At 53.6% G+C, this 24,787-nt stretch overlaps 12 protein-coding genes across 12 annotated transcripts; 7 read left to right on the plus strand and 5 right to left on the minus strand.

Annotated features, from left to right (window-relative positions):
- Window positions 1-2,503: 2,503 nt before the first annotated feature.
- On the plus strand, window positions 2,504-4,405 carry COCMIDRAFT_27604 (uncharacterized protein; the record flags this gene model as incomplete). Its single annotated transcript, XM_007691285.1, has 3 exons — window positions 2,504-2,638; window positions 2,683-2,870; window positions 2,980-4,405. The coding sequence occupies 3 exons, from the start codon at window positions 2,504-2,506 to the stop codon at window positions 4,403-4,405; spliced, it is 1,749 nt and encodes a 582-aa protein (XP_007689475.1).
- Window positions 4,406-5,005: 600 nt separating this feature from the next.
- COCMIDRAFT_78612 (uncharacterized protein) lies at window positions 5,006-5,260 on the plus strand (the record flags this gene model as incomplete). Its single annotated transcript, XM_007691305.1, has 1 exon — window positions 5,006-5,260. A coding segment is annotated over one exon (255 nt), but the record flags the coding sequence as incomplete, so codon positions are not given.
- A 1,985-nt stretch (window positions 5,261-7,245) lies between these two features.
- COCMIDRAFT_38121 (uncharacterized protein) lies at window positions 7,246-8,130 on the minus strand (the record flags this gene model as incomplete). Its single annotated transcript, XM_007691296.1, has 3 exons — window positions 7,246-7,760; window positions 7,815-7,991; window positions 8,022-8,130. 3 exons carry the CDS (start codon window positions 8,128-8,130, stop codon window positions 7,246-7,248), a joined length of 801 nt encoding a protein of 266 aa, XP_007689486.1.
- A 73-nt stretch (window positions 8,131-8,203) lies between these two features.
- On the plus strand, window positions 8,204-9,016 carry COCMIDRAFT_99377 (uncharacterized protein; the record flags this gene model as incomplete). The annotated part of the gene is made up of 1 exon (XM_007691306.1): window positions 8,204-9,016. The coding sequence occupies one exon, from the start codon at window positions 8,204-8,206 to the stop codon at window positions 9,014-9,016; it is 813 nt and encodes a 270-aa protein (XP_007689496.1).
- A 264-nt stretch (window positions 9,017-9,280) lies between these two features.
- COCMIDRAFT_38122 (uncharacterized protein) lies at window positions 9,281-9,601 on the minus strand (the record flags this gene model as incomplete). Its single annotated transcript, XM_007691297.1, has 1 exon — window positions 9,281-9,601. The coding sequence occupies one exon, from the start codon at window positions 9,599-9,601 to the stop codon at window positions 9,281-9,283; it is 321 nt and encodes a 106-aa protein (XP_007689487.1).
- A 443-nt stretch (window positions 9,602-10,044) lies between these two features.
- On the plus strand, window positions 10,045-13,058 carry COCMIDRAFT_6632 (uncharacterized protein; the record flags this gene model as incomplete). Its single annotated transcript, XM_007691278.1, has 9 exons — window positions 10,045-10,062; window positions 10,132-10,165; window positions 10,221-10,226; window positions 10,277-10,321; window positions 10,372-10,485; window positions 10,542-10,672; window positions 10,722-10,767; window positions 10,819-11,986; window positions 12,041-13,058. The coding sequence occupies 9 exons, from the start codon at window positions 10,045-10,047 to the stop codon at window positions 13,056-13,058; spliced, it is 2,580 nt and encodes an 859-aa protein (XP_007689468.1).
- Window positions 13,059-13,578: 520 nt separating this feature from the next.
- COCMIDRAFT_99356 (uncharacterized protein) lies at window positions 13,579-15,238 on the minus strand (the record flags this gene model as incomplete). Its single annotated transcript, XM_007691307.1, has 4 exons — window positions 13,579-14,263; window positions 14,315-14,687; window positions 14,816-15,101; window positions 15,173-15,238. 4 exons carry the CDS (start codon window positions 15,236-15,238, stop codon window positions 13,579-13,581), a joined length of 1,410 nt encoding a protein of 469 aa, XP_007689497.1.
- Window positions 15,239-15,505: 267 nt separating this feature from the next.
- COCMIDRAFT_6634 (uncharacterized protein) lies at window positions 15,506-16,298 on the plus strand (the record flags this gene model as incomplete). The annotated part of the gene is made up of 2 exons (XM_007691279.1): window positions 15,506-15,817; window positions 15,879-16,298. 2 exons carry the CDS (start codon window positions 15,506-15,508, stop codon window positions 16,296-16,298), a joined length of 732 nt encoding a protein of 243 aa, XP_007689469.1.
- A 290-nt stretch (window positions 16,299-16,588) lies between these two features.
- Window positions 16,589-17,165, minus strand: COCMIDRAFT_99385 (uncharacterized protein; the record flags this gene model as incomplete). The annotated part of the gene is made up of 2 exons (XM_007691308.1): window positions 16,589-16,733; window positions 16,813-17,165. 2 exons carry the CDS (start codon window positions 17,163-17,165, stop codon window positions 16,589-16,591), a joined length of 498 nt encoding a protein of 165 aa, XP_007689498.1.
- Window positions 17,166-18,160: 995 nt separating this feature from the next.
- COCMIDRAFT_6636 (uncharacterized protein) lies at window positions 18,161-19,335 on the plus strand (the record flags this gene model as incomplete). The annotated part of the gene is made up of 3 exons (XM_007691280.1): window positions 18,161-18,277; window positions 18,332-19,044; window positions 19,095-19,335. The coding sequence occupies 3 exons, from the start codon at window positions 18,161-18,163 to the stop codon at window positions 19,333-19,335; spliced, it is 1,071 nt and encodes a 356-aa protein (XP_007689470.1).
- A 651-nt stretch (window positions 19,336-19,986) lies between these two features.
- On the plus strand, window positions 19,987-21,483 carry COCMIDRAFT_99368 (uncharacterized protein; the record flags this gene model as incomplete). Its single annotated transcript, XM_007691309.1, has 3 exons — window positions 19,987-20,265; window positions 20,359-20,490; window positions 20,539-21,483. The coding sequence occupies 3 exons, from the start codon at window positions 19,987-19,989 to the stop codon at window positions 21,481-21,483; spliced, it is 1,356 nt and encodes a 451-aa protein (XP_007689499.1).
- Window positions 21,484-21,985: 502 nt separating this feature from the next.
- Window positions 21,986-24,085, minus strand: COCMIDRAFT_99354 (uncharacterized protein; the record flags this gene model as incomplete). Its single annotated transcript, XM_007691310.1, has 1 exon — window positions 21,986-24,085. The coding sequence occupies one exon, from the start codon at window positions 24,083-24,085 to the stop codon at window positions 21,986-21,988; it is 2,100 nt and encodes a 699-aa protein (XP_007689500.1).
- Between the last annotated feature and the right edge of the window lie 702 nt (window positions 24,086-24,787).

Here is a 24,787-nt window from a genome sequence, read left to right on the forward strand (position 1 = left end):
TGAGGGAGTGAGAATGGGGAGCGTAAAGAAAAAGGATCTGAGAATACATATTGTGTATGATTTGAAAAGTGAGTAGATACATGGAGATATTATGTTAACAAAGTCGTCAAGTTTCTTGCATTAGCAAAGAGGTTAGAGTCACACGACCAGAGTCCATCGTAAACAACTCTCTTGAACTGGATTCAGTCACTGTTGAGTGCTTGTAGCGAATATTAAGAAGTGCAATTTTTATATTCTTATATCAACTGGTTCATCTAACAAGTCTAAAATGATACCACAAAGTTACTTGAGCATTGAGACAAGATAATACTCCAATGAACGATGGAATTTGATCGTGATATATCATCGAAAATCATTTGATTTCCAATGTAAAATGTAACTATGGGCGTAGGGGTTTTTTTTCGAATAAGAAGTGAAGTAAATGATACATGAAATATTTCCACACAATTTCCACATGGACGAAGCAAACACAGCCTCTATAACCAGCTTGATGTTTCTCATGTTCCATCAAAGAAATGCTCAACTTTCATCACCATATCTATTATTTGTTGTATTTGCATACTTATTGTATCAGTCAATAGCTTGAGAGCACATATCACGTGATTGAGTCTTGGCATATCTATCTGACTTTTGTTATTGAGATATTCATTTCCGTTTTTAGTTTATTGTGCAAGCATTCTTTATCATGAATTGGGCAAGAACCATTACAGGGAGTACGGCGACCTCACAGATGATCTGGGAATGACCATGCTGAATAGTCTGCTTGCTCCAATCTCACATGCTGCCAAGCAAGACGACGTGTTGGAGGACAAAGCGAACTTTTTCTAGACTTGTTCTACGGACCAGGCGGTAGGATAGTGTATACTAATATTAGTCTATCAGGCATGAAGTCGGCCTTTAAGGTTGTTTCTACAGCCTATATCGAGCACATGCTAAGCGTGTCACATTGAACAGGCTTCAGGACAAATTCGAGACTGGTGGTGTTTAGGTTGGAGCAAGGGGATTGTCCACGTAATGGTACGTAAGTAGAGAGAGGCAGAAGAAGCAAGGGGATTTCCTGATGCGGAAGCGGGCAGGTTGGGTTTAATAACATGTAATACGGTAGGATTGTTGCCGAAGGAACCTGACGCGATTACCTTTGTTTTTCACCCAGGGATGGAGAGGAGTGAATAAGCGGTACAAAGCTAATATGTGGGTGAGGCAGTGTCGGCAGTAAGCGCATCGCTGGCATGCTGAAACTCGTGTTGCGGGATGCTGGGCAAGGCCGAGAAGATGACGAGGTGTCGTTGAGCAGTAAATGAACAGGTTGGTTGGGCCGAATGCTACACCGTAAACGGCCGTACGGTATACGAGGCTGACATTCGGGGCTTTGGGGGGGGGGGGAGGATGGGTCAAATGGGACAATGGAGAGAAAGTGGTATTCAGAGGCTATGGTCTTGTATTCATGCGGGTGGCTGCGCCACAGGAATGGTGGTGACGGCGACACGGGACGCGTTTCGAGGGACCCAGTCGATGGACAAACAATGACAGACAGCGAAGGGGCTCAGTCGGGAGGTGGGTCTGACAGGAAACAAAGTATGAGGCGCATTGGACTAGACGAGATAAGTATGGACAAGTATTGTCAATAGCATGTGCATGTGGGAAAAAGGGCCGGGGCTAGTGTGGAGTAAAAGGAGATGACGAATGGAAGAGCATAAAGATGCATGACTATTATGGGTCATGAAGAAGAAACAGCATAGAGAGAGAGACAGTGTGTGTGTGACCATGAGTAGGGAAGCGAAGTGGGCATGTCAGTACTGAATCGAAACGTTTATGCGGATGTACATAGTAGATAGCGGAGTCATGTCGATCTGGTTATTGGAGTCAGAAGATAGTCCAATAGATGGAGACGTGATGATAGTGGTTGGACTAGTGATTGCGGTCATGACGCTATCAAATTGCGCAGTGGGAAGCGGAAGCAACAGGCAGGTGACTGGATTGGGAAGTGCCATGAGGGCTAATTAGGCTGAGAGAGAGGGGATCGGCAGGCGCTGTGAGGACCCTGAGCTCTGTGTGTTTGTGCGATACGGTGGTGATGGTGGTGATGGTGGTGATGGTGGTGATGGTGGTGACGGTGGTGACGGTGGTTCCTGCCTGTTGTACTGATCCGGGGGGAAGGATCGAGTCTGGGCCCGATTACTTTTAGTGTGGTATGTACACAGTAGACAGTACACGGTGTGTGTAGTCTTGAGCACGGCAGTTGTGGCGGGAGCGGGAGTGGAGTGGTATGTGGTGCAGCTGCAGCAGCAGCGGCGGCGGCGTTGGAATTGACAACGGCGTGCAAGAGGGTTGCTTTTTGCTGCCCACGACGGCAAACGGCTGTGCCTGTAAAGTGCGTGACAACAGCAGCATCAGCATCAGCATCAGCAACAGCAGCAGCCGGCGTTGGCAGCCGACGCAGGTTGATAGCCATGGGCTGGGCTGGGCTGGGGGGGGGGGGGGGGGCACAGACAGGGGCTGATCCATGTCCCGCACGACACAGCAGCAGCAGGAGCAGGCCCACGCACAAGCGGGCACGGCACCAAGCTGGGAGCTGGGAGCGGCGAGCGGCGAGCAGAAGCCAAAACCGCCCACCTGCCTAGGGCGAACCTTGGGCCTTGTCAGTGGTAGGAATGGCCCATTTGAAAAAACCATGTGCTCCAGTTAACAAAGACTGCTAATGCAGGCGTGTGCACCATCTGGCTGCACAGGCGGGCGAAGATGGAAAGCGCACCATGGAACGGCAGCGCAGCGGGAGAGGGCGTGATTGAAGGGGCGGCGTGGCACCCTCACCCTGACCCTGCATCTAATTCCATGTCGGTGCAAACCGCTCCAAGGAAGGAAGGAAGGAAGTAAGTGAGTCAGTGAGTGAGAGGGTGAGTGCAATTCTACTTGCACACTTACTAGACCAGTATGGACATGTACAACAAGTACTTAACATAGCTAGCAAAGTCAAACCAGCCATGTGCATGTCAGCAGCGGGCGGAAGGTTGGGCGTAATTATGGACCATGTCAAGCCAACCGTCATGGCCCAGCAAATGCTCTCACTCTCTTCTGCATGCCGGGGAGAGGGGGGAGAGTGAGAGGGCAGAGTGAGAGGGCAGAGATCAGCGTCATTCGCCGCCAGCTGCGGGTCCCGTGTTTTACCGAAATGAAGGGCTCCACGATGCTGCCCGCTCATTGGCCGGCTAGCCGAGTACCCACTGGCCCCTGCCCTGGCCCCGGCGAGGCTGCCCTCCATGACAGAGACGGGAGAGAGAGACAGAGAAACGATCAGCGAGCGTGTCTAGACTGCAGCCTCTGTGTCGCATCATCGCCATGGCCTCTGCACCAACGCCGTCGCTCTCGCTCTCGCCCTCGCCGCCGCTTCTGCCCATCTTGCCAGCTTGGGGAGACAGAACCGGGGTTGCCCGTCCCCCCCATCCTCCTCCCCTTCCCTTGCCTAGTGCTGTTTGACCACACAACCGACAACCGTCTGCACGACCAGGGCTTTGCCGGCCAGATGCAAATTAATCCGCATCCACAAGCACAACAGTGGCCGCCGACTGCAATTTGCACCACGCATGCTATAGGTGGACGCGACGGATGCGTGTGGCCACAGCCGCTGCGCCTGCCTGCCTGCCCTCTCCTCTCCTTCTCTCTCTCCCTTGCCCGTAACTCTACTCCCACTGTCCTCAGCATTTTGCGTCTGTCAAGCCTTCACCACCGTTCGACGAGCGCAACCGACGACGCGACTACGCCCTGTCGAGCAAAGCGGCGTTATATTTGGCCACTATCGAATATCGAATGCACACACCCGCCGCGCCAAACCCTGTCTTTTCCCCTCCTGGAAGCTCCCAAGCCACCGCTAGTCACGAGCTGCTGGAGCCCTTGGTTCTCCTGCAGGGTGCACACGTTAGCCACGCTTGTCCCTGCCAGCCGCCGTTTTGGCCTCGACACCTGGGCGACATCTGCTGCTGACGCCGGCATTGCCCTTCCTTCTCCCTCTTCACCGTCCCGTCGCCCGCGCTGCCTCCCCAAGCCGACTCTTCCTCTACCCTCAGCCGACAATTCTCACCGGGCCCTCTCCCTCCACCGACTCTGCGCGCACCACCAAGCCGCCCGTTGCTTCAACCCCCCCTCCCGTGGCGCCCCTTCGACAAGCACGCAGCCTTACGCTCTCTCTACCCATTCTCTCCCTCTCTCACCACCCACCGATTCTCCGAATCACAAACGCTCCTTTGAATCCCACCTCTGCTCTCGCAACCATCGCTCCTCCGCCGTAATCAGCCCCCCTTGCTTCTTGCCAACCGTCGCCCTCGTTCCTTTTTGCCAGCACAAGCTCCGGACTCCAACGCGCGCTTCAGCCCCGCTGGACCCATTCAAGACGCGCAAGCCTCCCCGTTAGCCAGGAACAAAGCAACCCCACCCTGTCGCAACCTCATCACCACTCTGCCCACTCTGCGACCATCGTCATTGTTCTCGAACCCACCCTGGATTCCTGTGCCCTGATCGACGACTGCGACGCTTTGCTCTACGCTCGGTTACCGGTTGACACCCACCTGTCTACCAAACTCTTGTTTGACGCTGGTCCGTACCGCGCATCCGACCCTGCGTGACGACTGTCTTCTGGAACCCGTCACTGTCAAACATGACGGCATAGATTTCGCGACAATCTCACGATTCATTGCGACGAAGCCATCACTACTATTGCTAGTGTTTTTGCGTTAATTCTAGCTGCACTGACAGTCTAGTGAGTGACGCTGCTGCCCTTGTCGCGTTCCCCCTCTCAGGCACCATGCTGACCGACAAACAGGTCCATTCTTTACCCACATTGACAATCGTCAAGTCCACTCGTTTTACCACAACCCTGACAGTCTGTTTTCCCTCCCACTCCAATTGCACGCGTCGTGACCTGACAATCCTTAGGCTCCAAAGGCTTTTTCCGCCTTTGACCATCCGCTAGACACTTAATCATCATCCATAGCACGGGGACATAATCGTAAATATGCCACGATCTTCAACCATCTGGGCGGCCGCCCTCTTCATGGCCAGCATGTCTGGCTCTGGCCCACTGCTCACCACTGCCGAGGCCATGCCCGCACCAGGGCCTGGACAAGCACAGGATCGCCCTCGATACTACTTTCCACGCCACGTGAAGCGAGACGACATCAACGCGACCGCACCACCACCGTTGTCATCTCCTTCCTCGGAACAAAGCACCTCTGGTCAGCTCTCGTCTCGTCAGCTTGATTTCCCCTCCTTTATTGAGACTCTGTTCCGTGGCTCATCTGACAAGTCGGCCCTGTCGACTTCGTCGGATCCGGTCGTTAACACAAACAATGTTGATGTTACTCCCAACGCCCCTTTGGAGGTCCTTCCCACGCTGCCCCCAGTGAACTCTACTGCGCCTTTGTCTCCATCCGGTGCCCCTGAGTCTACGACTGACAGCCCGGCTCCCTCGGTACAGGTGCCCGCCTCGACACCCAATCTTTCTCCATCGCCGTCGCCTGAGCCGCAGCCCAGTCCGTCACCATCACCGGAGCCGCAGCCCACTCCTTCCCCTGAGCCATCGCCGGAGCCTCAACCTACTCCTCAGCCTCAGCCAACTCCCTCGCCAGAGCCATCTCCAGAGCCAAAGCCTGAGCCTCAGCCAAGTCCATCACCGTCACCTGAGCCTACACCGTCGCTGTCGCCGTCGCCGTCGCCATCACCTGCGCCTGAACCCACTCCAGAGCCAGAGCCATCTCCTGAGCCTCAGCCCAGTCCCTCGCCATCTCCTGAGCCTCAGCCTACTCCATCGCAGCCATCCCCAGCTGGCTCGACAGGCGGTCTTCCCTCGGTGATCGTTCAGCCTACTTCGTCTCCCGAGCCTAAGCCTCAGTTAAGCCCGTCCCCAGAGCCAAAGCCGGAGCCTCAACCCACTCCGTCGCCATCGCCGGAGCCTGAACCCCAGCCTACCCCCATCCTTCCAATCTTTGGTTCTACCGGTCTGCTTCCCGACATCATTGTGCTGCCTACACCTTCCAGCCCGAGCCCATCATCTACTCCGGATGAGCAACCGTCAGATGTTGTGAAGCCAACTCCCGATGCGCCCGTCTCAAGCCCCACTGCTACGACTGGTGGATTGCCCGATGTCATTGTGTCGCCCACTCCGAACACTCCATCGGATGCTTCTCAATCGACTGGAGAGCGTGTTGGTTCTACTGGAGGCATTCCCGAGACAGTAGTGACTCCTACTGCATCTCCTGCCCCTTCTGCTCAGCCGTCCTCGGTTCAGTCATCAAGCTTCCTTGGACCTTTCATTGTCCCAGGATCGACTCAACCCGCTTCCGAGAATGTTCCTGAGCCTTCACCTTCACCTTCACCTAGCTCCAACATTGGTTCTACTGGCGGGCTTCCCAACATCATTGTGCTTCCCACTAGCACACCGTTGATTGTGCTTCCCTCGCCTAGCTCTGGTGCTGGCTCAACTGGCGGGCTTCCCGACATTATTGTACTTCCTACAAGCAGCCCTGTCAGCGCTCTCCCTACCGGCTCTACTGGAGGAATCCCAGACATTGTTGTTCTGCCTACTAGCAGTCCCTTGATTGTCCTTCCCACACCTAGCCCTGAGACTGGCTCTACGGGAGGAATCCCCGACATCATTGTGCTTCCTACAAGCAGCCCTGATGGCGCTCTTCCCACACCTAGCTCTGGTACTGGCTCAACTGGCGGACTTCCCGACATCATTGTGCTTCCTACAAGCAGCCCTGTCAGCGCTCTCCCTACTGGCTCGACTGGAGGAATCCCAGACATCATTGTGCTTCCTACAAGCAGCCCTGCTAGTGTTCTTCCTACACCTAGCCCTGAGACTGGCTCTACGGGAGGAATCCCCGACATCATTGTGCTTCCTACAAGCAGCCCCGCTAACGCTATTCCTACCCCTAGCCCCGAAGTTGGCTCCGCTAGCGGGCTTCCTGATATCATCGTCCTCCCTACGAGCACTCCCTTGATCGTTCTGCCCACACCCAGCCCCGATGGTAGCTCGACTGGAGGAATTCCTGACATCATTGTTCTGCCCACCAGCACTCCATTGGTTGTCCTTCCTACGCCCAGCCCAGACACTGGCTCGACTGGAGGAATCCCTGACATTATCGTTCTTCCCACCAGCGCTTCAAGCGTGGAGTCACCTCTGCCATCTTCGGGAATCTTCATCGGAATCACTACTGCTCTCGGCACTCAAGGATCTGCTTCCCCGACCCCATCTCAGCCCCTTGGCTCGGGACCTATTCCCACCTCAGAGGCTGCCGCCACTAGCTCTGTACAACCAGAGCAGTTTGTAAGCTCGTCCATTCTACCTGATGTATCAGGCATCCTGCCTTCAGGTACAGGCCTTGCTTCCACTGCCCCCACTCCGGTGCCTACTTCCGGCGATGCCAGCCTGCGTCCTACAATCGTTTCTTCGCTGGCTTCGTCTGTTGGTACTGGCATTCCTACTAGTGAGCCTATTGTCGTTCCCACTGTCTCGGCCTCGAGCTTCGCGTCAGAGATCCTGCCATCGTCTGGAGTGTTTCCCTCCTCAGGTACTGTGCCAACTGGATCTGTACCAGTCCCAGCTTCCACACCTGTCTCGTCTGGTGTACCTACTTCCGAGGTTCTCTCCTCGACTGGCCTTACACCCACTGCCTCTGCTCCAGCTAGCATCACACCTCCGGCCTCGGGTATTACTCCATCCGGCACAGGAGCCGTTGGCACATCTGCCTCCCCCACTGTTACATCTGCTGTAAGCAGTCAGTCTTTGAGTGTGCCAGCATCTGAAGAAGTATCATCGGGACTGCCGACAGGCTCTGCAAGCAGCGGTGCGCCTACACTGATTCCGCAAACCTCTACCAATGCCACCGAGAGTGAGCTCCCTACGCCCACTGCTGGCACAGGTTCCGTATCAGCGCCAGTGACTTCGACACCAGTGGTCTCGACACCAGTACCCGCATCGGAGACTCCTTTGCCGACCCCTTCGCCAATCCGCACTCAATCTGCCTCACTCATCATTCCCGTCAGGCCATCTTCCGTCAGCAGCGTAGCCCCAATTGTGTCCCTTACAGCGACTGCAACTGATAGCGCCACTACCTTGGTTGTGGGTACTAGCATCATCGTTGAGGCCTCCTCCATGCCCACTCCATCTGCTAGCCCTACTGCCAGCACCATCCCGTCAAGCTTGCCAAGGATGATTGCGCCTCCCGGTGGTGTCCCCCCAGCCATTCAACAGAACACCTTCATGGGCCAAGTGTGCTTCAAGTGGCCGCTCAACTATCCCTTTGTTTCTGCCAATGATGGTGGCCAGCAAATCTTCCACTACCTTCCCATTGCCATTGCCGACGCTTTGAACATCTCTGTTTCCGATGTCAAGAACTACGGTTTGAAGCCCCTCAATACAATGGAGTACTCTGGATTCATCACCACCGTGGCCATGTTCACCATTCCCGCAGATCTCCAGACCAAGCTGGCACTTCAACTTCGCAACCCTGCTTCTGCTTTGTGGAACAATGAGGACTCTACTGTCAACGATTTGACCAACTTGATCAACACCGCATGCCCACTTGCCGCTGGCAACCTTCCTGCTGATGGTCCCTCTGGTGGCTCTTCTGGCGAAGGCGATGCTTCATCTCCTAACGGCGGATCTGGTGGTGGTGGCGCAATGGGAGGAGACATTGGTGCCAGCCGCAAGGTCAACTCAACCAGTGCCATTGTCGCTAGTAGCGCCATTGTTGGAGCCATTGCCTACGGTGCGGCCATGTTCTTCGTTGCCCGCCGATACAGGAACAAGCGCATGGCCCACCAGCGCTCTAGCTCTGTGCCTAGCACTGGCCGCAACACCTTTGGCTCGATTCCTGGTGGTGCGGCTGCCTGGATGCATGGTGCCCGTAACGGTCGTATGACACCTGGCAGCCGAGGCAGCAGCGCCAGTCAAGGACGCAGCATCAGGACACAGCAAATCTCAGCGCCCGTCATGGCTGAAAACTCTCTCGGCTGGAACTAAGGCGTTTTTGCCGCTCTTCTCACGTCACTCCTTTGCGGAGTGATTGTACCATATACCGGACGTTTGTCACTTTGCAAGCCACCTTCAACGTCTGACGCCCTTTGATGTATTTACATTACGGCTGCCCACTTTATCAAGATGTCCACATTCATCTATCGCACCGACCTCATTCAGGCCAGTATTTGCACTGCATCTAGCTGCTCGAATTTCCTCTTATCTTGTCGTCACTACCGTTCGGACACTCTCGTTAACACTGTCATAAAGCTAAAGATTATACTCTAACATAGTTTTCCATATATTTTTTCCCTTTCCTTGTATTTCTCTTCTAAGATACCAGTCTACGCTTTCGGAAAAGCTAGACCGTTTTTTTTCTCCTCTGTTCGATTTGTGGATGGGTGCGGTGGCAACTGTATGCCGGTATCGAGACATGGTATAGAGTCCACTGGATCTATCATGCATCGCGCATGTATGGATAATGAGGGGCACTTGTGGGGAGGTTACAGTTCCAAGTAAATAGTCTTTGGTGAGAATCGAGAAAAGTCTACAAACTACAGAGGCGTACCAGATGGTGATGAACAAGCGCATGAGCCAGCGGGGTAATAAGATGATGTACGATTAGTTGATATAATACCAAAGCCTGTAATTCACTTTAGACGGCTGTGCCTTGCTTCATCTGGATATCGAGATGACCTTCATCCTGCTGTGTGACGCGCAAATGCGGTCGTGTCGCGCATTTCGTCTGCTTTCTATGGTCTGCAGAAACTGCCACGTTGGGAAATAGTGACCTGAACCCTGTCGCGGTCTTGGCGTAGCTCCGCCGACATCGAACACATTGCGGACTCGCAGTAAGTTACGACGCAACCCGCCGACGCCTATTCCTCACTCTTTTACCCCTCTCCACACCAAACAACCTCCAGCACTAGCGCCTCGAGCTTCCTCTCCCCTCGTTCTGCGCTTGTACGGACTGGCTACAAAAGCCACGTTCCCATAACCCACCCCTCCACAACGAACATAGCTGGGCTACAAAGATGCGGTTAGACGTCAAGGTACGTCGCATAACGCAATTGCAATACTTTCATGGTGGAATACCACTGTTGACTTGGATCTTGTTATAGAGGCAGCTTTTTGCGCGCTCAGAGCGTGTCAAGGGTAAGCGGACTTGGAATGCGCATGAGCTCTTATGGGTTGAACTGACACGCTGCAGGCATCGGTAGGAATTGCACTCTCTCAACCAATGACCGTTACTAAATACCGCCAAAGACTTTCACCCAACGGAGCCATGGATCCTTACCACCTTGTACAGCGGTATGCATAACCTCGGGCCTACAATCATGTATCAGTGCTGACGGAAACAGGGCATGTCCACATCTGGTCGTACATCACGCAGTCGATTGTCAAGACGTTCGAGCTCACTGACGTGCCCGTCCGCGCCGGTCGTTTCATCGCTAGAAAGAACTGGATAGTGGCAGGTAGGACACAGTCGTCCTATGGATACAAGAAGAGGAATTGACAAGCGCCAATTCAGGTTCTGATGACTTTCAATTGCGCGTATATAACTACAACACCTCGGAAAAGGTCACATCTTTTGAGGCCCACCCCGACTACATTCGCGCCATCGCCGTTCATCCAACACAGCCTTTCGTCCTGACCGCCAGTGTAGGTAATACCCTAAGGAAACACATGGAGGAGGCTAATGTAGGCACAGGATGATATGACAATAAAGCTCTGGGATTGGGACAAGTCATGGAAGTGTATGTGCAAAAATTCTCTATGAGAAGAGCGCAGGGGCTGACACACACTAGGCGTACAAGAGTTTGCTGGCCACCAGCACTATGTTATGGGCATTGCCATTAACCCCAAGGACCCCAACACATTTGCATCTGCCTGTCTCGACAGGACGGTCAAGATATGGTCCCTTGGTAGCTCAACTCCCAATTTCACCCTCGAGGCGCACGAGACCAAGGGTGTCAACTTCATCGATTACTACCCTCAGTCAGACAAGCCATACCTACTCACTACCTCGGACGATCGGACGGTCAAGGTCTGGGATTACACCACAAAGGCACTCATTGCAACCCTCGAGGGCCACACTTCCAACGTTAGTTTCGCGGTCTACCACCCAGAGCTCCCCGTTATTGTTTCGGGATCAGAAGATGGCACAATCAAGATCTGGCATTCTTCAACCTACCGGTTAGAACAATCATTGAACTACGGTCTTGAGCGCGCGTGGTGCGTGTCATACCAAAAGGGCAAGAATGGCATTGCGCTTGGTTTCGACGATGGCGCCGTCGTCATTACCATGGGTCGTGAGGAGCCGGCAGTCAGTATGGACGGTAGCGGAAAGCTGCTTTGGGCCAAGAACAATGACATTCTCACATCCGTCATCAAGGGCAGTGACCAGCTCAAGGACGGTGAGCGGCTCACGCTTCCTAGCAAGGATCTCGGCTCGACCGAGCTCTATCCACAGGCTCTGCTCCACTCGCCAAACGGCCGCTTTGTGGCTGTTTGTGGCGATGGTGAGTACATTATCTACACTGCACTCGCTCTCCGTAACCAGGCGTTTGGTTCCGCCATGGACTTTTGCTGGGCGTCGAAGGAGCACGACAAAGACTATGCTATCCGGGAGTCGTCCACTAGCGTCAAGATCTTCCGCAACTTCAAGGAGCGAAGTGTTCTAAACGTTGGCTTCTCTGCCGATGGTCTGAGTGGTGGTGTTCTCCTTGGTGTAAAGGGTCATGGCGGCATTGGTCTGTTCGACTGGGATTCTGGAGCTCTGGTCAGAAGGATCGAAGTTGAGCCAAATAACGTTTTCTGGTCTGAGAGTGGTGAGCTCGTGACTCTGGCGACCGAAGACACTTTCTACGTCTTGCGCTACTCAAGAGAGAATTATCTCGAGGCAGTGCAGAACGGCGAGGTGGACGAGGATGGTGCCGAGTCTGCTTTCGAGGTTGTATGCGACATCAACGAGAGGTAAGTCGGCTGTCACATCACACGAGATGATTGCAAGAACTAACAGAATCAAAGCGTGCGCACTGGTACATGGGTAGGAGACTGCTTCATCTACACAAACAGTACAAACCGCCTTAACTACCTTGTGGGCGACCAAACATACACTATCTCGCACTTTGACTCACCACACTATGTCCTCGGATACCTACCTCGTGACTCAAGGATCTACGTCGCAGACAAGGATGTCAATGTCGTCTCTTTTGCCCTGTCTCTGGCGGTCGTTGAGTACCAGACGCTCATTCTCCGTGGTGATCTCGAGGCTGCCGAGGAGACTTTGCCGTCAGTGCCAAAGGACCAAAACAACAAGATTGCACGTTTCTTGGAAGGTCAGGGATACAAGGAAATGGCACTCAAGGTTGCCACTGACCCTGAACACCGCTTTGACCTCGCCTTGTCCCTGGGTGATCTTCAGCAAGCCGTTTCAATTGCTCGGGAACAAGACACGGAGCACAAGTGGAAGACGGTGGGCGACGCTGCGCTGAGCAACTGGGATGTGCAACTGGCACAAGAATGCTTCGTCAAAGCTAAAGATCTCGGCTCGCTCCTACTTCTCTACAGCGCCACCAGCGACACAACTGGCCTAAGAGAACTGGCCGCCCTTGCAGAGACTGCGACGGCAAACAACGTGGCGTTTTCTGTGCTGTGGCAGATTGGCGATGTGCAGGCCTGCATTGATCTCCTTGTCAAGACGAGCCGCTTTGCCGAGGCTGTGCTCTTTTCACAAACGTACAAGCCCAGTGCAACTGCCGAGCTGGTGAAGCAGTGGAAGGCGTCGTTGGAAAAGGAGCAAAAGACCAAGGTGGCAAGGCTTCTTGGTACGCCGCCTCATGGTGATGGTGAGGGCGACGCTGAGATGTTCCCTGAATGGGATGAGTATCTGAGGCTAGAGAAGGAGGGGGGTACTATTGAGGACCTGCTCGTGCAAGAAGAAGAGGGGGAGGCTGAGGATGCGGACGAGGAAATTGCGGCTGGTGCAGAGGAGGACGACGAGGAAGATGAAGATGACGAAGAGGAAGAGGAGGAGGAGAAGTAGAGTCATGGTTTTATGATGAATGATGTCGTCTGCCCTGTTTGGTGCGGTTGCTGCTTGAGAATATAATCCAGGAGGAGTGAGTGTACGTCGTATTTTAAGACCTCGACAAAATGGACATGAAAGTTTTTCAGTTTTCTTCATTCAAAACCAAAGGACGAAACACAAACGCCATTCCATTCTATTTCTAATGATACATGGTTCCCATTGACATATATATATATGTACGTATGCGTGTGTATGTGTATGTGAATGTGTGAGTGCATTCATATTTATTGCCTATGCATCGTGGGTACATAAACCCAAACTAGCATCATCATCTTTTTCATGACATGACCATGATTTGAGTGAGTATAATTCGTTTTCAGGATTCCAATAGGGACCAAGCAACCTCAGTTCATAATAATATAAGAAAAAAACTTGAGAGAGAGAGAGAGAGAGAGAGAGGAAAAAAAGAGATAAGAAGAAGAGAAGAGGAGAAATATACAGTTTAATGCTAATGCACAAAATCTCCAGACTCTCATCACCTCGAAACTACGGCGTCTCTCTCACGCCTATTGTCCGGCGCGGACGGTGGCGTAGCCCTGGGTCGATACTTGTCATCGCGGAACGTGGGCTCGCTACCGCGCTCGCTTGCATCTTCGGTGGTGGTAGTGACTTCAGTCGTAGCATCGTCGTCTTCATCTTCATCTTCCTCCGACTCCTCCTCGGTAGTATGAACTCTACTCCTCACGTTGGCATTCATTTCCTCGCGGGTCTGATCGAGCGTGTCCAAGTCACGGAGGCCCTTTCCGCGACCGAAGAAGTCTTCAGTGCGGAGACCGCGGACGTCTGCGGCTTTGACGGCCTTGCTGCTACGTAGGGTGCCGTCAGCCTTCTTGCGACGGATGTACTCGCGGACGGGGCCCATGGCGGCGTCGCGGCAAGCTTCTTTGATGTCGGAGCCGGACATGCCTGCGGAGACGCGGACAAGGTAGTCAAGGTCGAAGTTTGCCGTGTCGATTTTGGTGCCGCGGAGGATAAGGGAGAAGATGTTGTGGCGTTGGGCGGCTGAGGGGAGGGCAACGGGGAACTTCTTGGGCATGCGGCGGAGAATGGCTTCGTCGATGTCTTGGATACGGTTTGTGGCGCCGAGGATGCAGATGCGTTGGGGGTCAGAGGTACCTGAGGAGGTGGACGAGGCGAGACCGTCCCAGTGGGTCATGAATCTGACATTGTGAGTTTAATCACCCTGCTTTCGGTGTGGGAGAGAAACGTACTCTGCTTTAACCATACCGCTGGCTTCGTGTTCGCCGCTTCGTCGCTGTCCAAGAACCGCGTCAATCTCATCGATAAACACAATGCTGGGCTGGAGCTTTCGCGCAAGACTGAAGACGGCATTCACAAGCTTGTTGCTGTCGCCATACCACTTCTCCGTCAAGGTCGAAATGTGCAAGTTAATGAAGCAAGCGCCGGATTCGTGTGCGAGGGCTTTGGCCAGCATCGTCTTTCCGCAACCGGGAGGACCATAGAGCAAGACACCTGAAGGTGCGCTGAGGAGCGAGGAACTGTGAGCGTAGAGGTGGGGCATGGTGAGGGGATAGATGACGGATTCCTTGAGTTCTTCAATGATGGAGTCGAGACCTCCGATGTCTGTCTGTTGTCAGTCCTATTGCCGTTTTCCAAACACTGCTGCTGAAAGCATGCACATGCATGCGCCAGTTGTGTCCGAGCTGTAGCCCAGAGCTGAGCACCATTCCAATGAACTTGTCATGACTTACCCTCAAAGCTGACGGGAATCTCCTCGGGCGCAACGACTTCCATAGCAATTGTTTGTTCGTACGTGTTGAGGTTGAGGTCTTGTATCCGCGGCCGTCGATGCCGCGAGTCCGTCTCGTCGTCATCTTCACTGTCATACTCGCTATAGCTTTTCCGCCGTTTACTTGTAAGAATAGCATCGAGTTTGCGAGTTGCGGCCGTGGCCTTTGCGCGGGCTTCTTCTTTTTGTTGGGCTTCGGGATCGAGGCGCGTGAGCAGGTTGCGGATGACAAAGTAGGCTATTAATGGCTGTCTTGCACATCAGCTCAATTCTCAATATCGAAAAAAAGGCAGACAAGCAAACAGGGGCAGACACGTACGGCAGCAGCTGCCATGAGGATATCCGGAAGATAGCCCGTGAGGCTACTCTTCTTGTTGGAACTCATCCTGTCTGGCGCTCAATGTCGCCCGATGCAACCCAAGTGGTACAAATCGCGCAGAATAAGACTGAGGAAAAGAGTGAGTAGCGAGTGTGAATAGGGTATACAGGTGATTTGGATAACCCAAAAGTTAGTTGGTATCCAGGGACCGACTTACGGGCCGCCACCAAGCTGCAGCCTCGGCCTTGGCTGCATTCCCACCTCCGCCGTCACACGAGCCTCCGACTCCGCATTGCTGAGCGATCGCATTGACCCCTCACCACCACACGCACAATGGCCGCAGTATACAGACCAGCCGAAGCAATCGCTTTACTGCGACCTACTTTCCTCCTCCCACGCATCAAGCCCGCGTCCAGTCCCCAGGCGCAACTCGGGCGCAAAGCCTTCTTTTCCTCCACATCAAATGCACAAGCAACACACACATCGACGAGCAATCCGTCGCCGCAGACCCAAAGAAAATCCATCTCACTGACCGGCGACACGGGCCAAGTGCGCTGGTCCGACCTCTCGCCAGGCGAAAAAATAGTCCGAACAACCCAGCAAAGCGTCAACCTGGTCGTCGTTCTTGTGGGCATCTTAGCAACAGTACGACTATACCCACCCTAAAAAAACAACCATATTCACACAACTAACGCGCAAACTACAGGGCGGCGTAGGCTACTTCCTCTTCTCCGACGTCCTAAGCCCCACCTCCAAAACCGCCTACTTCAACCGCGCAACAGACCTCATCCGCGCCGACGCCCGCTGCCAGAAACTACTAGGTCCAGGCGCGGAAATTGCGGCGTACGGCGAACCGTCGTGGTCACGGTGGGCGCGCAATCGCCAGATTAGCAGTACACAAGAGACGGACAAGTGGGGCACGGAGCACTTGCGGTTCAAGTTTTATGTGGAGGGGCCGAGGGGCCAGGGCGTGGTGCATGTGCATTTGACCAAGAGGCCGAGTCAGGATGAGTTTGAGTATGAGACGTTGGCGGTGGATGTGAAGGGGCATCAGAGGATTGATTTGATGGCGGATAAGAAGAGGGATAGGGTTGCGCCGAAGATATTTGGGGCGAGGTGGTGGTGAAATGGTGTGTCAATCGGACGAGCGAGGGTTTCTTGCACGGCACGTCACATTATTTTGAGAGGAAAAAAGACCGAGTACGTTTGGAATTGCTGAGTTTCTAGGTAAAAACACTTTTGTGGGCTACATCTCTCTCTCTATTAGGGATTACTGAGCCTTTGGTATATCAGCTCTTTCGGTTACTAGCCACTCTGTGCCTGTTTCATGGCCGGATTGCATAACTTCATGAACACACACACATCTCTAGTTCATGTAGACCTCTAGACAGTCCTCATATGGTGCATGAAATGAGGCTAGGGGCATGTAGGAGTGCTGCAGATCCTGCGCACATTCTGAGGCGCAATGGTCAGAGGACCGCCAATGCAGGTGCGCTCGTCGCCTTCGGTATGGCAGGTGAGGGGATCAATTCTGACAGGAGTGCCAGAGAGCCAGGTACCTCTGTCGTAACCATTAGCTGAGTCTCAGATAAGAGATGACGTAATGATCATGTCCAACACAATGCAAGTACTAAACTTACCCGTTGCAAGACCAAGTGTGCGTAATCTGGTAGTAAGCTTGCTCTTGAGGCCCACGAAGATCAAAGAGTAGACGACGATTGGACACCTGGCACTCGTTGCTGTTGGGGACAGAGGTATCAGAGGCGCTGCATTGGGCGCCATCCTGGACCGAGTCGTCGATGGTGGCACCAGGGGCAAAGGCTGACTGGAAGGTGAAGTGGACGCTGCCCGAGGTGGGCGAGGTAACGAGCGAGTATTCGGAAATAGTGTAAGATATGGGCATACAAGCCTCGTCAGCCCGCATGTTGAGGGCGGCAGGCGAGGCCATGGCGACAGAAGCAAAGAAGGCAAGGAGCATGTTGTTGGACTTCATGGTGTCTCTCGTCTTTAGGAAGGTGGTTTGAATGAGCTTTGGTGTGGTAGGGAGTCTACTATTAGGATTGCTAGTGAATTGAGTGGATTCAGTGAAGCAAAATCAAAGCGTGCGAGGGCATCAGTGTACAAATAGTCAGGAGGGTCCCGTATGTGACATTTTTTGTGGCTATCACCCTGGTATCCAGAGTAACGTCAACAGACAATTCTCACTACGCCAACGGCGTGCCCAGCCTTGGAGCAATAGGGAATACGACCTTGCATCTGAGCAGCCATTGGGTAGCCTAATAATAAGCTGATATGTTGGCAGTGGTTGGTACGACCTTCAGGTTTCACCTGGCGAGTGATCTACTGTCAAAAGGCCAGAGGTCACTGTGAGATGACATGTCAGCTGTCCCTGTAGGAGGACGAGGAGCTTTGCAACTCGGGTTGGAATGAAGAAAGCCGTGTCATCAAAGACAAAAGTGTATACTGTGACCGAGTCTGGAACTAGGGCGTCCAGTCCTTCTGACAGGTTATTCGCGAGATGATCGCGGTTAGTCGTGAGACGATGGCTGCTAGGGCCCAATCGGAAGGCTAGGCGTGTTATTTGGGGGCGATCCAAGACTCAGCCTTCTAGTACATCTTCTGATGCAAGCCACGCTGGGTAGTATTTTTGGTACAAGACTGGGGACTAGTGGTGCCTCTAGGAATGCGGAAATGCGGGGATACGCAAGAGTGAAGACACAAGGGGGTAAGGGCGAGGAAGTGTTGTTGGGAGTTGGTGTATGTGACGTTACATATATCCAACAACATGGCCTCGAGGATGGGGCAAGGTAGGTTGGATCTAGTCAGTCTGGAGATGGGCCCAGAAGGGAAAAAAGGCAGGCTGCAGTCTGGCCATGTTGTCGGTGCTAAGGGGTGGTGCGTCATTGGCCGAGAAGCGAAAGACCAGCATGACATTCCCGCGGGGAGCATCGTCATCTCATACGAGCAAGTTGCTTGCACCTCGACACAATGGACATCACGCCCACCTTTAATCAGGTGCTTGCAAAGCACAATGCGCCGCCAATTAAACCCTTTGAGTTTCGAGTCGAAGCACTCGACGACTTTGTCAAGGAGGCATACCGCATTGTAGGCCACGTTGCGCGCCACAGCAAGATGGGTCATGGTAGCTAACTGCAACAGCGAACACACATAACCAAGCTGCACACGGACCTGAAATCGATACGGCAGAGCTATCTCTCTACTGCGAATCCACCCCGCCGAAAACAGCTGGCACGGAGCAGTACCTCCTCTGCCGCCGACAAGGACTCAAAGTACTTGAGCGATGCGCAGCGCAACGAGATTGATCTGCAAGCGAAGCAGTCAATACGCCAACTCAACGATGCTATCAAGACACTGGGAGTTGCAGAGCAAGCACGACAGGCAGCTCAGAGCCAAGTTGCGCTGAGGAAGCGGGCGAAGCAGGGGCTGGGCGCGCTGGGACGATGGGCAGCAGGCGGGGCAATCACAGCAAAGAGCCCAGAGGAGGAGATTGAAGAGGCCAAGGCAAATACGATCAAGGCGCATAGAGAGAGCATCATATGGTCGCTGCAGAAGCAGCTCGAGGAGTGTGGGCAGTTCCAGAGCAACATGATGGAGATTCGGCTCACACGAGAGGTGGAGAAGAGCAAGAGTGTATTGCACAAGAGCAGGATTACAGCTCCGGCTATGGCCGACTACAACGAGCCCAAGGGTGGACAGAGTGCTGACCCAGACTACCGAGTGACGGCATCGTACAACCCGGACGAAAAGAGCACGGTGATTGAGAATCAGCTGGATCCCGAACAGCTTCAGTTGTTTGCGCAAGAGAACCAGGACATGCTTAAGCAGTATGAGGACCAGCTTGACAAGATCCGGTATGTGGTGGTGTATGCGCGTGACTATGCATCTGCTAACGCCCAGGCAGCGCAACGGAAAAATCACTCACCGAGATCTCTGAGCTGCAGTCGACGCTGGCCAGCAATCTCAGCATGCAGGCAGCGCACATTGACCAGCTAGTGGAGGACTCGCTCAACACGCAGGAGAATGTGGGGAGCGGTAACAAGGAGTTGAAGCGGGCGACGGAGCGGGGCAGCACGGCGCAAAAGGTATTCTGGGCAACAAGTGTCTTTTGCGCGACGCTGGTGCTGTGGGACTTGTTTGTGTAAGAGCATAAGAGCCTGAGGGCAGTGTGAAGTAGTAGTTGTGTGAAGTAGTAGATACCCAACATGGCGAGTGCAATGCAAGACTCGGCGCATTAGCAACGGGCGCATGCTGAGTGGACCATATTGCTACAAGAAGCAAGCAATGCCAGCCCTGTGGGGTCCCCCTCCCCCCCACAGCGGTTCATTCCTAGACTGCCCGCAAACCTGGACGGAAGCTTGTCACGACGTAATACAGTAGCAGAGACAGCGCATGTGAGAAGGCGTGGGCGGGTACTCGGCTGCCATGGTGCTCGACATGTGCCTCGGCTTGCTCACACGACCCTGCATCAGATGAACCGGGCAAGAAAACCGCTGTATTGTGCGTGGTACCTATATAGCGGCCTGCCGGGTGCAGTCAGGCCCTGCCTGCATTGCCTGGCGTTCGTCGTTCGTCGTTCACGCTTCTGCATCTGCATCTGCATCTCGTCGCACCGGTACACTACCCCCGTGCTCCACTCTCCGCATCTCCTCACCGGCCGGTCGCTCCCCTCCCCGTAATACAATCTGCGGGGGTTAGCGTGGGCAGACGCGGCGTCCAGTTTCCCTTTGCTCGGGCGGTGAAACGTAACCGGTGCGAGACGTGGTGCTCTTGGTTGGCACTCAGACGCCACAACCATGCCAGCCTCATCTACTTCATCCCCATCCTCCTCCGAACCCTCTTCCTCCAACCCCATTACTACCCCTCAAACCCGACTCTCCCAAATCTCCTCACACATTGACCCCATGGCTGCCACCGCTTTCGACGCCAATGTCGTCCCCCAGGCGCCTGAAGATCCCTTGTTTGGTCTGATGGCTGCCTTCCGTCGTGATGAGCACCCCAACAAGGTCGACCTGGGCATTGGCGCTTACAGGGACGACAATGCAAAGCCTTGGATTCTGCCTGTCGTTAAGATGGTGAGTCCACGTCGAGTGCGGGGTGATTCACACCCCTCCCCGCGTCCTACTATTAACTTGCTTTGCTACTATTTACTCACACTCTCCTTCCAGGCTGAAGAGCGCCTCCGTAGCGACCCCAACCTTAACCACGAATACCTGCCCATTGCCGGCTTACCCGAGTTCACAACTGCATCACAGAAGCTGGTTCTTGGTGGTGACAGCCCCGCCATCAAGGACAAGCGGGTAAGCTTCTCACGCCACTTTCTCATGGCCTGAGCTCACTCCACACAGGTCACCAGCCTCCAGACAATTTCCGGTACCGGAGCCGTCCACTTGGGCGCCCTTTTCCTCGCAAAATTCTACAAGCCCCAGACAGAACGCACCGTCTACTTCTCTGACCCCACATGGGCCAACCACTTCCAGATCTTCTCCAATGTCGGCATCCAATACAAGACATACCCCTACTTCTCAAAGGACACAAAGGGCCTCGACTTTGATGGCATGATTTCTGCCATCCAGGGCGCGCCCGAGGGTAGCATCATCGTGCTACACGCGTGTGCCCACAACCCGACGGGCGTTGACCCTACCCAAGATCAGTGGAAGAAGATCGCCGACGTCATCAGGTCCAAGAAGCACTTTCCCTTCTTTGACACTGCCTACCAAGGTTTCGCATCTGGCGACCTTGCTACCGACGGCTGGGCCATCCGCTACTTTGTCGAACAGGGCTTTGAGCTGTGCGTTGCTCAGTCGTACGCAAAGAATTTTGGCCTGTACGGCGAGCGTGCTGGCTGCTTCCACTTCATCACCTCGCCCTCGTCCGACGCCCAGTCCACCATCACTCGCATTGCCTCACAGCTTGCCATCCTCCAGCGCTCCGAGATTTCAAATCCTCCTGCATACGGCGCCCGCATCGCCTCGACGGTCCTCAACGACCCCACCCTGTTTGCCGAGTGGGAACAGAACCTCCGCACAATGTCTGGCCGCATAAAGGAGATGCGCAAGGAGCTCCGCAGCAAGCTCGAGCAAATGGGCACACCCGGCACATGGAACCACATTACCGACCAGATTGGCATGTTCAGCTTTACCGGTTTGACCGAGAAGCAAGTGCTCAAGATCCGAGAGGACTCGCACGTCTACATGACCAAGAACGGCCGTATCTCCATGGCTGGTCTCAACTCACACAACATTGACTACTTTGCAAAGGCTGTAGACAAGGTCGTGCGTGAGACGCAGTAGATGTAGAGGGCTTGTACAACATTACATGGTAGACAAGTCGTGATTTCAATATACGCATGACACGACTAATGACACTTGATGTGGGGACCTAAAGACGCTTGCATCATCCCTATAGCATAAGATGGCGAATATAGACCAATTGTCATTTTTTTTTAGCAAAAGTTTTGATCTTCTTCCTTTATTGTGCAAGACAACAGCCCTTTTTCCATCTTGTGATGTTTGATGTTCGAGTATACCAGTCCTATCTGATGAAAAGTTGGAAAAGGGGAGATATTTTGGACCACAGTCATTCAATCTGTTTTGTTTCGATTCACAAGGAAAGGAAGCTAAGACAAGACCAGAATGGAAATACCTCCTAACCAATCTAGGTAGACTACCGAAAACCGAAAACAAAAAGGGTATATGGAAAACAAGCGAGTGACTCCGCAACAGCAACAATAGGTACGCTCCAAATAGCAGCTAACTTGGATATCAACGAAAAAAAAAGGAGGGTGAACATCATCTACACATCCCCTCCATCTTCCTCTCCCTTTCCTCCTCCTCCTCCCAACTTGCCCATCCTTCCAACCCCCAAACTCCAACCCTTCTCCCTCTTCTTCTCCTTCTCCTTCTCCTTTTTTCTATCATCCCTCGCATCCCTCGCCTCCTTCCCACTCTTATACCCCGCCTTATTCCTAGCCTTGGCATCGCAATCCCCCGTACTCCTAAACCGCCTATGCCCACTCCTCGCATGCTTATCTTTGTGCGCAGCATCCGGTGTAGGAGAGAGGGAGAATTTCGAGACGGGAGGCTGGACGGGGCGCTGGGTTGGTAGTGGTGGTGCGGAAGGGGAGCGGGTGTGTGTGTGGATGAAGGGGAAAGGGAGGAATGGGAGGGGTTTTTGAGATGGGGATGGGGAATGGACTGGGGAGGGGGGAGGAAGCGGCGGGGTGGGGTTATAAGGAGGTAAGGGACAGGTGGATGAGAGTTGTGAGCATGGCGGTGTGGTGGTGTCTGGGATGGAAAGAAGGGTGGAGCCTTGGAGGGGGAGGGTAAATACGGTGCTTGTGCTGCTGCTCCCGCTTGCGGTTGTGCTGGAGGGTGGGGGGAGGAAGGATGAGGTGGTGTCTTGGGCGGAGAAGTTTCCTACGCTGCGGGCGCGGCGGCGGTGGTGGTTGCGTAGTGGAGGCGGCGGCTTGGATCTTGAGAGGTCGAGGGGCGAGCAGGAGCGTTCTTTTTGTTTCGGCTTTGGCTTTTGGGGCTTGAGGAGTGGGGTCATTGGGCGCAGGGCTGGGTGCAGGTCTGCGGTTATGGTTTCTGGGGGGGACCATGCTCTGTTTCGGAATGCGGGGTGCTCGGACAGTGAGGGGGGTTTCTGGCTTGCTTGGATAGAGACTATGGCCTGTTTGAATGAGAAGTCGGTTGTTTTTCGTCGAGGGCTCTTTTCTGGGATCGTGGGGTTGCTGAGTGCTATCTCGGGTATGGGGGTTGATAGAGAACGCATGTGTGGATTGCTGTCTGGTTTGTGGAGCGCGGCTGGTGGTAGTAAAAGTATTGGTATATCGGTTGATTCTGATCCTGCATTCTTCTGCATCGGTGGCTGTGAATCGATACTCTCTCTTGCGCTTAGCCATTCAGGCGTTGTCGGGTCTGTTCTTATGCCTTGGTCCAGACTTGGCCTTTCTGAACCTACTATAGCTGGAATCCTCTCAAGCGCTTCACATAGTGCTTTTGGATCGAACTGCCTATTGCTCAGATGAATCGCCGTTTTAATTTGCCGCTCGGAAATCAGCTCGGACATTTCTCTCGAATGTGAAGCTTTGGATGACAGGGTGGATGTGTCCGAAAGTTCGGGTGCAAGGTCGCTATATGTAGGTCCAGGTGCAGCACCATCATCGATATGCTCTTCTGGTGATGGCTTCGCAAAGCAGTCCCGCCACGAGTTGGATGCAAGAGACTTGGTACACGGCCAGAGCACTGCTGCCTGCATAAGATCGCACAGCTGAGGCTCGAAAGGCTGGACATCCCATTCTGCCACTTTCTTTGCTACCCATGGGTTCTGCGTGCATTGCAGCTTGGAAAAGTATGCGCTGCATGCTTGGACATTGGATATTGGGTGGCCATAGTCATGCAGGTCCTCCAGCACCGTTAGGAACTCCTTGTTGAAATCGTCGAGATTCTCATACTGATCCACGTGCAAGTTCAAAAAATGACAGAAGGCGTGGTGGTAACCTTCAAACTCAAAGACACTAAACCGATTGTCTAGTGCTTGCAACATTTGTTGCGCAGTGTACTGTGTGGGGGGAAGCGGAGGGCCGACACCAAATACGTCCTGCATCACTTCTTCTGCTAGTGACTGGAATATGTCAAGTTTGACCTCGCGGTCTCGTCGCACCCATTCTCGTCGTTCCTGCAGTAAACTTGGTTGTATGTCGTTAGGTTCGGCTATGGCTGGTGTTGCCTTTGGCATCGGCATCGGACGCCTGCCATTGCAGTATTTCCACCCATTTTTCGTTTCCAAAGCAAACCTGACACTGCGTCGCCAGCGCGAGTACTCAGGTCCGGTAGCATCTAGTGTGAGAATCCGAACGCCTAGGAGGCTTGGTGAAGTAGGTGGTTGCATTGGAAATACTTAGGAAGCGTACATGATCCGAAGCAACGCGCGACAGGACCAAAGCAGATAATAAGCAGTGGGAAAACGGGCCTTTAGAAGAGACATGCCAACAGGCGTTGCCACAGCATCGATCGTCACTCACTGATATGCGGCCGTCGCAGGTACCACACCCGTAGCGGCCCCATTCCTCTGTCCCTAGTCCGGACTCGACGGAAGGAAAGCCAAGCAGTCCGAGCATTCAGCCCCGCATCCACACCCCAAGCCTAACTTCTTAAACCTGGGGCCCCTTGTCTGTAAGCCTCGCAGAATGACGGTGTAGCGTTGCGTCACCTTCCATTTGCCTTGCAAGTCGCACGCGGATTGGCGTTGAAAACTGCCAGCACTGTTTCAACACTTGCAGCTTGCTTGAGCACTAACCCTGGTACTTACGTACGTACATGCGTGCGGTCTGAGCGGGATGATGGTCGGCCCAACACGAAGCTGACTGCGCACAACCCATCATCGGATTCCGAGTGCATCGGGAAAGCACAATTCCTTCTTTGATTATCTCAGCTTCCAGATTCCGAGATGCGGCCATAAGCGTGCGCATTGTCGTACAGTTCACCGTCATCTACTTACAGTATATATGCGTTGTTCAGCCTTTTGCATTTACAAAATTCATTCTGCTAGACTTTGGTTTTTTTTTACAATCATTTGGAGTACAGATAAATC

This window comes from Bipolaris oryzae, assembly GCF_000523455.1.
Source record: "Bipolaris oryzae ATCC 44560 unplaced genomic scaffold scaffold_96, whole genome shotgun sequence".
Taxonomy (NCBI): domain Eukaryota; kingdom Fungi; phylum Ascomycota; class Dothideomycetes; order Pleosporales; family Pleosporaceae; genus Bipolaris; species Bipolaris oryzae.